This window comes from Eptesicus fuscus, chromosome 11 (genome assembly GCF_027574615.1).
Source record: "Eptesicus fuscus isolate TK198812 chromosome 11, DD_ASM_mEF_20220401, whole genome shotgun sequence".
Taxonomy (NCBI): Eukaryota; Metazoa; Chordata; class Mammalia; order Chiroptera; family Vespertilionidae; genus Eptesicus; species Eptesicus fuscus.
This window is the reverse complement of record NC_072483.1, coordinates 40,208,833-40,218,641: the sequence shown is the minus strand read 5'-3', so window position 1 is coordinate 40,218,641 and position 9,809 is coordinate 40,208,833. Positions and strand designations below refer to the sequence as shown.

At 34.4% G+C, this 9,809-nt stretch overlaps 1 protein-coding gene across 3 annotated transcripts in view; it reads right to left on the bottom strand.

The window, feature by feature from the left end:
• The window catches only part of PSMD14 (proteasome 26S subunit, non-ATPase 14), a 90,634-nt gene continuing 80,825 nt past the window's right edge, over positions 1 to 9,809 (bottom strand). For all 3 annotated transcript variants that reach the window (XM_028141106.2, XM_008138640.3, XM_054722943.1), the window contains 2 exons: positions 4,443 to 4,505; positions 1 to 1,724 (listed from right to left, as the gene is read on the bottom strand). In XM_028141106.2, the coding sequence (XP_027996907.1) occupies positions 1,626 to 1,724; positions 4,443 to 4,505 (162 nt within the window). In that variant the 3' untranslated portion in view covers positions 1 to 1,625. The remainder of the gene's footprint in view (positions 1,725 to 4,442; positions 4,506 to 9,809) is intronic.

The window sequence follows — 9,809 nt, the reverse complement described above, 5'->3', positions numbered from 1 at the left end:
TTTACATTAGGCAAAAGAAGAACTTCCATTTATATTTTAATTACAAATGATTAGTTGTATGCCAACAATTAAATTAATACATATTACATGTCCTACATAAAATATACTACCATCGTATTTAAAAGAAGAAACTACAGGAAAAGCAAGAAATGTTCAGAATATCTCTTATTCCACCAAAAAGAGACTGCAAAATATAATGGAAATTTAAGACATTTCCACTTTTAGTTTTTGCTAACTTCTCATTAGGCAAGCCGTAAGAGCCTGGAATTGTTCAAATAGGACAAGAATTCTATCTACCTCTTCGTTCATGCCACCCCTAGTAGAGGCTAAGTCTAAATTCTAAGTGCCCAAGTAAAACCTCCTTTAGACATTTTTGCCATATTTTCATAAAGGGTACAGATAAGAATTAAGTCTTTGTCTCCATATGTTTTGCCAACACCCTTGGGGATACCCAGTATGGTGCTGTATGTACCATGAGTATTTGGGACTGAACTTAAGAACATCATCAGGTTAGAAGCAGGTTATGGGATAGGGTCATCTACAAAACCTGCCATTAGTCAAATTTTTGTCTTTAACAGAAAACTGAGTATTTCTAAGTTAGAGAAAGAGGAGAGAAAACAGTAACAAAATTATTGCTTATGTGCTCATTGTATTAAATTCACATTATGGCTACTTTTCTATTTTTTTAAAAATATTTTTATTGATTTCAGAGAGGAAGGGAAAGGGAGAGATAGAAACATCAATGATGAGAATCACTGATCAGCTGCCTCCTGCATGCCCTACACTGGGGATCGAACCCGCAACCCACGCATGTGCTCTGATGGGGAATCAAAATGTGACCTACTGGTTCATAGGTCGATGCTTAACCACTGCACCACACAGGCCGGGCTACTTTTCTCATTTCTTAAGACATTATACAGTACACCTTCTATGTCTAGTGGAATTTGCAGCAGGCAATTCCCACACAATCTCAACACGATTGGTGGATTGTACTCTTTTTAAAAAATAACAGTTTACATCAAAATTGCCCCTTCTTCAATGCACTCTTCTGAAATCCTGATTAACAAGATATATTGTTTATACAATATTAACTTGTGACAAATACTTTAAATGAAAGATGTCAGCATTTTTCTGCATTACCCACTAATGAGGTAGCCACTCAGAAGTTTTGTTATCACATTGATGTTTCATGTGTTATATAAAAATCTTAAAATGCACAGGGAAGCATATCTTAGTATGAAATTTCTAAAGCACTGTCAAATGTTACTCTGTCAATTCCACCCAGTGCCAAAAAGACCTCAGGAGACATAGATTGTAAATGTACTTTATTTTGTAAGCAACAATCAAAATATATTTGTGTTACTGATTTCTTCAAATATTAAATGGGATCTTAACAAAATTTGTCCACTTTGATGTATTCTTATATAACTTTGGAATCTGCAAAGACCCTGACTAAAGAAACAGAAGTAATTGCACAACTGAGACTGAAGGTGTTACAGTGCTGCAAATGATGCCAGATGTCTTACATTTAACCAAATACACCTTCAGAGGTCCCTTGATTTGGAGCATTAGGAACAATAGAGTAATGTACACTGAAAGTATCACTAAAAGCTTTCTGCACTGCTTTATTTAAATACGACAGTATCCAACATAGCTGCTAAACACTGGACAATATTTGAAGTCATAAGTACATCCACATGTTCCTCCAAATGACGTTTGGGGTCCTGAAAGAAAAAAAAAAAAATAAGGAAAGAGAAAGAAAAAAGAACCGTATTACTGGTAGACAAATTACTTAGATTTTTTTCAGTAGCTAATGAAATTCAGTCAAGAAAGCCAAATCTAAATTGATATATATTTTACAATTTAATCTTCCTAATATACTGTTACCTTTTTAGGATTTCTACATTTGTTAAAAACTTAAGTGATAAAATAATAGATTATACAATGAAAGACTGACTTACACACTCAACACTATAACTCTGTACCAAAGATTATAAAGAGTAACAAAATTCTATACAACCTGCAATATTCGATTAAAAAGTACAAGCATTTATATGTGTGTATCAAACCTGAGTATGTGTGTATATTTTCTGCCACGCACATATACTGAATGTCTGAGTGGTACTTACTCAAAGCAGACATATCAAAGTTAAGAGTTCAAAGTGAATTCTCATCACGTCCTCTAAAATTTAAATTTAATTCTTCTATAATTTTAATATTCAGGGAACAGTGCTTTAAGTGATTCAGGATATATTCTTGGGTCAAAAGTCACTGTTGAGAATTTAAAATTTTAAATACAATTTGAATCAATTATAAAATGTCAAGAATAAATCTTTCATGCAGCTGTTTTGAAAAAAAAAAAGTGTCAGAGGAAAGTGTATAGGTACAATCCTTTAACTTAACCTTGATCAAATCTATATTTGAAATGTCTGAGTTAAAAAAAGCTTAAAATTGCATTGTAGTAGCCCTGGCCAGTATGGCTCCATCGTCCCATGCACCAAAGGACTGCCAGATCAATTCCCTATCAGGGCACATGCCCGGGTTGTGGGATCGATCCCTGATGGGGGCCACGCAGGAAGCAGCTGATCGATGTTTCACTCTAATATCGATGTTCCTCTCTCTCCTTTCCTCTCTCTCTAAAAATCAATAAAATATTTTTTTTAAAAAACAGCCTAAAAATTGCATTTTAGTAAAGGAAGATAAATTAAAATCTTAATTTATATTTATGTTTGTTTCATGCTGAGCTGAATGAAGTATTTCAGCTAAATCTGAAAGCTTTGAAATAAAGGCTATATATTGCACACAACAAAAATATTCTAATTAAAGCATTATTTTCTTATGAGTATTGCTAAAATACTCAAGACTCCTAACTTTAAACAAATGTTCATCACTGGAATTATTTCTTGACTGTTCTAAACTACAATTTCAAAGTACTTGATTTCTTTAAACAACCCAGAGATACAACATGCTACAAGTAATTTCAAGTAACTAGACTACAATATTAAATTTCTTTACTTCAGAAATAAGAACTAGAGTGTTTTAGGTGAAAGAGACTAAAAAAGACTGGCAGGAGAAGCCGATTATTGGTCTAATTCCAATACAGACAGTTTTGCTTTTGCTGTGCAATAGGCCAAACCAGTGAAGTACTCTGTTTTAAAAATGATTCTGATGATTATTACACTTTGCCAATTATACATTTAATTTAGTCCTTTTATTTATTGCTAATTATTATATAAAACCTACACATCAAGAAACTACAGCTTCGGAGTTATTTATTTATTTACTTATTTATTTTTAGCTTCAGTTATTTAAAAAAAAAAACAAAACAAACAAACAAACAAAAAAAAACCCAGTTACTAAATTTTATACAGTGCAGTGTCCAAGTTGGTGATTTAATAGATATTAGATGAAAATAAGTAGTGGGAAAAGACAACAGGGATGACCATATCCCTAAGATGAAAGAATAAGATGAACTATATTTCATTTTTGTTTTGGAAGGTTCTTGTTGTTTTTAAATTATAATATTCAGAATGTAGTGGAATTTAATTTCATCACTGTGATATTTTTAAGTCAGACCTTTGCCCCTACTGCTCTATTGGAGAAACTGGTTTTGTAGTGAATTGGTAACACACTTCCCACAGTTATCTACATTACTTCTTGTGGCAGCTGGGTGATTCTTAGAGATTTCCCATCCAAGAATGGTCCTGGCCCAAACCTACATAGCTTGTGAGATGTGATGGGATCAGAGCATATGGTAGGATGGCTGCAAGCAAAGACAGCTTAGTGTCTTGCATCTGAAATATCAAGATTCTGCCAACATCAGCAATATGATAACCATGTTCCATGAAATGAAAAAATGTAATCAACATTCTTTAAAAAACAGTCTAATTAATCTGTAGATTCTTTTAATTGGTTGGTGTGTTCTCCCCATCCTTAGGAAAGAGGAACTTAAAATATATATTTCATCTTAGAAAAGTGAAAGAGCAAATACTTAAAACCCTTTCTCGTCACTCAGTATAATCCAATAGGGCTCTCTAAGCTTTCTCAGGAATAGTACCTACATATTGCTAAACTATATCATTAAAAAACTGTTACATATGAAATTAATTTACCATTCTATTATCTTCAATGTTATTATTATTTCAAGTAAAAATAATACTTAAAAATTAACTCAGGGCACAAGTTTCCTCATTTATTTCTAGTAAGGTATTTTCACTAAAATCTCACAGGTATATTTGTGATTTACTTCTCTTTAGGTGGCAGAGAGAATATGACATTGAATAATTCAATAATTTTAAAATTAGTGTCACATTTACGTGACAGAAGAGAAATGTAGAATGAACAGACTGGGGGGTGGGGGTGGGGAACAGGCCCTAAAATAGTTTTAACTCTACAAGAGTGTGTTATTATGCGACTGTATAACCTATTACAGTACACCTCACCTGCTTGCCAACATTCTTTATTGCCAGCTGTTCAGGTGTCATCTTATCTTCTTCTTCTACAGCCTGTGAATGAAACACAAAGGACAGAGTTTTAAATCCTAAGTTTAGTTTTCCCACTGCAGAATAATCACCAAAGATAATGGCTATCATAATTTTCATTCATAGGACCTTTTATTAAAGAATTTACTGAACAAAAATGCAATTTTACTAATCTTAAGAATATGCTTCAGGGTAATGAAAACTATTATCACCATCATTTTGACAACTAATTTTAGGAAATATGTAAAAGGCACTGAAAATACCAAACTGGACCACCAGTTAACTATTTGGAAACTATTCTGGAATTTTTTGAGGGATGGCTAAACTGGAGGATAAGAAGTACATAAGATAAACTCCTGGTCGATGATTTATTCATAGTATTTGATAAATGGAAAACAAAGAAAATTTAAGGATCACCCACTAGAAAGAACACAATAGCACGTACTACAAATATGGTTACAAAAGGAGATGAGATGGTGGTGGCAGAAAGCAGGAAACCAAAAAATCCCAGTGAGGTTTAGATTTGGATACTCTAACTTAATAATCTTGCAGCTGCCAAATTTCTTCATGTGTGAACAATGAACATGTAGGAAATGCAATCATCAGACATTTCCCATAAACTGGGAAGTTTGGCTGCATTTCACACCTTCTTAATAGTTTTGTAAACAGAGAACTTGAAAATGAGCAAAGATGGCAAGTGTCTAATTTTATAAATGGACAAACTATCTAGAGAATTTCCCTGGTAGAACCTGCCTAAAAGAAAAGATGGCAAATAAGTATTGTACTCACTGATTATTACAGTATACTTATTTACAACACATCATTAGGAAATACACTCATGACTGATAAAACTGCAAAAATGAGAAATAAAGTTAACACTCCAAATCCAGAATTCCCTAGATAGAGAATATGTTCGTTTTCAGAGTCAGATGCCATTCATATTATTCTCAGCTAGTTAAAAAACTACCGGTATTTCCTAACTGGGAAATTGTTTCTATCTTAATGTTTTTCATATATGAATACATGGCAACACATAAAGTTTGTCCTCAATTACTTTTACAATTATGACACTATACCTTAATGACTGACTTGAAAACATATTAGATGAATGGAACAATTCACATAAGTTTGTACTCTATATCCATTCAGTGTTAGCTGCTCTATGCTCTGCCAAGAACAGTACTTTACAGTATTGAAAGGAGGCAAGAGTTTTGGAACTTGGCTCAAAATACCCATCCCTGTACAAAATAGTTATTATGGAGTATTTTGGGGTATTGCAAATATTGAACATGGCAGATATGTAAAGATGAAAGTCAAACATCATTTAAAGCATTGACTCTATATGAAAACTTAAGTAGGATGCAAAAACTCAATTTTAAAAATCTTCTACACCATGTAACAACTTTACCAATTAGTTTTTTCCATTTCCAATAATTAAAATAGAGAGTTCACAAACTCTTTGAGAAGTGCAGATGGTAAAAAGTACTCCCAGCCATAGATGCCATCTGGAAAATGAGGAGCAGCTGTAGATTTAGGCATATACTAAGGTTGCAAACCTCCATGACAAAAGAGTAATAAGCACATCTCTTACATTCTAAGATAGACCAGATCACCACATCAACCCCCTAAAATATTTTCTCCTTCTACCTAAGTTACCTACATTTCATCTACTATTTGGGCAAGGCCAGTTCGTCTTCATTCATAATTCTAATCTGGCAAGTCACCAGGAAAAATTAAGAAAGGGTAGCAGCAGAAACAAATGAAATTCAGGCACAGGCAGTGTCCTCACTAGGGGAACTTCTGTGTTTATGGCAACTTCTGTGATTTGGCATCAAATTTTGCTTTTGCATTTGTGCTCTTCGGTTTACTCAACCAACAAAAAAGCACTGAAAATGTTTGTGGCTATTCACACTAGAAACGTTTTTAACAGTTTATCAACAAAGACCCCCAGATGGCTATCCCATCATGCACGGTCTGCACAGTTCTAAGAAATTCCTGGAATTTGGTCTGTTATGTTATCACAATCCCCTCAGACGTACCCCTGATCTCAAAGAGGCTTTTACAAAACTCATTAACCTTGCCCTCTTTTTTTTTTATAATGGTCACATTTCTCAAGTGGAAAACCTGTACCTCAAATTCTACCATTTATTTATCCTTTAACAAATATGGATTATATCTTTGGTACCTCATTAACAGTCTTTTAAGAATCTCCACCAAGAGAGTTCCATGGACTCAGTTTTCTTGAATTTTCTGAACACATTAGAGCTATTCCAACACGTGTTTTCTCTTCTACTCTTTTAACCTCTGCTTTTATGACACCATGTCTGTTATTCCAATTCATATTTCTGTAACTATTCCCTGGGCTTCTTTTTTTCCCTTTGACATGTTAAGTTTGTTTACTCTCTAACATGTCATAATCCCATTTAAAGTACATGCTTTCTAAAATCACCTGCTTAGTATTTTTCAGTATTAAACAATCTCTGCATAACTGCTAGTGGATTTTACTTCTTCCTTGATTTTTATATCAAGTCAAGATATTGGCTATTAACTGAAAGTCACATTATGGGTTTGGGGGTAGAAAATAAGTTTCAAAAATGGTTTTTATAAAACATATGAGGGAAAATAAAAGTAATAATCATAAAACAAAAAAAAAGATCCAAGAAAGTATAAGAGGTATGAGTACGGAAAACAATAAAACTGGTTTCCTACAACTATAAGGAATTAAATATTAACATACATATGCTTTACAAATATTAATTTACTAAATTCTTAAAATATCCCAGTGAAGTAGTTAGTCCACATTTTATATATGAAGATATTAGGCACTAATTATTGGGAGAATCATATGTCAATTCCAGTAATACTTATACTATAAAACATTTTTCCAGTTTCCGTTTTGGAATAGCTTATACCACTCGAGTACATTCTATGCATATCTTCAACAGAATTTTTATCATTTTATACATTCAATAATCACTTAAGTATTCTGAGTAAGACAGTTCTTGCTCTTTAAGAAGCTCACATTTGGGCTCTACTTGCCTGGTGAGTCTCAAATTTTGAATGCAGTATCCTACCTAATAAAATGGTAATATGTAAATTACCATCATTCCGCTACGCCCATGATTGGGCCAGCAGGAGGCGCCGGGGGCAGGACTCGGGGTGGCCGGGGTAGCCGATTGGGCCAGCGTCTGTGCCATGGCTGTGCTGCGGCACAGAAGGGGCCTCTGGGGCAGCGAGCTCACGTCCTGCCGCGGACCATCAAAAGCAAAAGCGGGGGAGCTGGGTGCCTGTCTGCTCTGGCACCAGGCCTTTCTGAAGCCTCTGCCGTGCCGGAGGCTTCCGAAAGGCCTGGTGCACCAGCAGACAGGCACCCAGCTACCCGGCGATCGAAAGCAAAAGCGTGTAGGGCACCCTACACGTGCATGATTCAATCATGCACTGGGCCTCTAGTGAAATATATATTAAAAAAAATGAGTGTGCACAAAGAAATATGGGGACACATATAACCATACAGCCGATAAGCAATGAAATTGTGACTTAAACACAGTCTTATCAGTCTCCAAAGACCAAAATAACATTCATACTAATTAAGGAAATTACTCCTTTTTAATGACACATCCTGAATAGTAACAAAGCCAAATCCATAATTTATTAAGTGGCCATGACCAGCATAAAAAGTCTTTCTAAAAATCCTATAGACAATCCAATTTTAAAATATAATCACATGAAATAGGGATATAAAATGAAGATGTGTGTGTGTGTGTGTGTGTGTGTGAGAGAGAGAGAGAGTGAGAGAGAGAGAGAGAGAGAGAGAGAGAGAGAAGTTATAGTCCAGCTTGTTGAAAAAATTTCTATGGCAGAGTTTACATACTAGTTGCCTACTCAATATACATCTTCCCTTTCTTCTTTTGTAATGCAACCCTGATTTTATAAAAGCAGAAATGCTCCCAGGTGAAGACTACATTAAAGCCTTCCTCAAAACAAGGGGTGTTCAATTTTCTGCCACTGAGATATAATCAGAAGTGCTGGGTGAGACTTACGGAAGGGATTCTAAAAGGGAACTAATTCAGCTGGGAGGTATCCCTCTTTGCCCTTCCTTTTTTTTTTCACTGTTGCCAAGAACTCAGATGGGATTGCTAAAGCTGCAGCAATCACCATGAAATCATGAGGTAACTTAAAGGATGTAGCCAACATAAGGGAAGTGGAGCAAAAGACAGAAGGGTTCTGGGTCTGTGATGACGTCAAACTTTCATACTGGTCTTGAATTGCAAGAGACATATATTTCTATTTTGTTTAAGCTATTGTTACTTTGAGGTAATACAATCTTAGGTATAAATATCACTTGGTTAGTTCAAAAACTGAAAATCAGGATTTACATAAAGTATATCATTCCCCTTCCTTGCACCTAAGAGGTGACACTTAACATAATTTGTTGAGATCTATGTGAGATAGGTGTCGTAACATAGTAGGGATTTTTATTATTGTTATACAGGTTAATTTTTCACATATAACAGCAATTTGCAAATATTTCTTTTAGTTGGTATTTGTAGTTTTTTATTCTTCATAATTAACCCTTAAAAGAGAACCAAAAGAGAACATGTTGGTTTAAAGGAATATATCCTATATAATAAAAGGGTAATATGCAAATTATCCCCTCTACCAGACTTCAACCAGGGGGTGGAGCCAGCCAGCCAACCTCCCAAGTCCTCTACCCCAGGCTTCTAGTTATATTTAAAATGGAAAGGTAAAATTAGAAGGTGGCCTCCAAAAATGTTGTATCACTTTACTTTCCCCACTAATGGTGCATTTTCCCAAACATTTTTTTTTTCATTTGAAAGGAAATTTTCTACGTTCAATTTTAATTTTCTTTTTTTAAAAATATTTTTTATTTATTTTTTACAGAGAGGAATGGAGAGGGATAGAGAGATAGAAACATCAACCAGCCGCCTCCTGCACACCCCCTACTGGGGATGTGCCCTTGACTGAAATCGAACCTGGGACCCTTCAGTCCACAGGCCAATGCTCTACCACTGAGCCAAACCAGTCAGGGCCAATTTTAATTTTCTTTGATTACTTAATAGGGTTGAACTTTTTTTTTTTTCATGTTTATATGCTATTGTCTTCAGAGTTTCCTAGCTCTTTTGTCCAATTTATTATTGTTTTTAGTAACTATTTTACAAGAATTCTTTAGATAATATGCAATTTTTGGATACCAGCATTTGCATGGTTAGCAGCTACATAATTCTAGATTATAATAATTACATATTTTTAAAAAATTTATTGATTGATTTGAGAGAGGAAGGAAGAGAGAGAGAAAAAAATCAATTT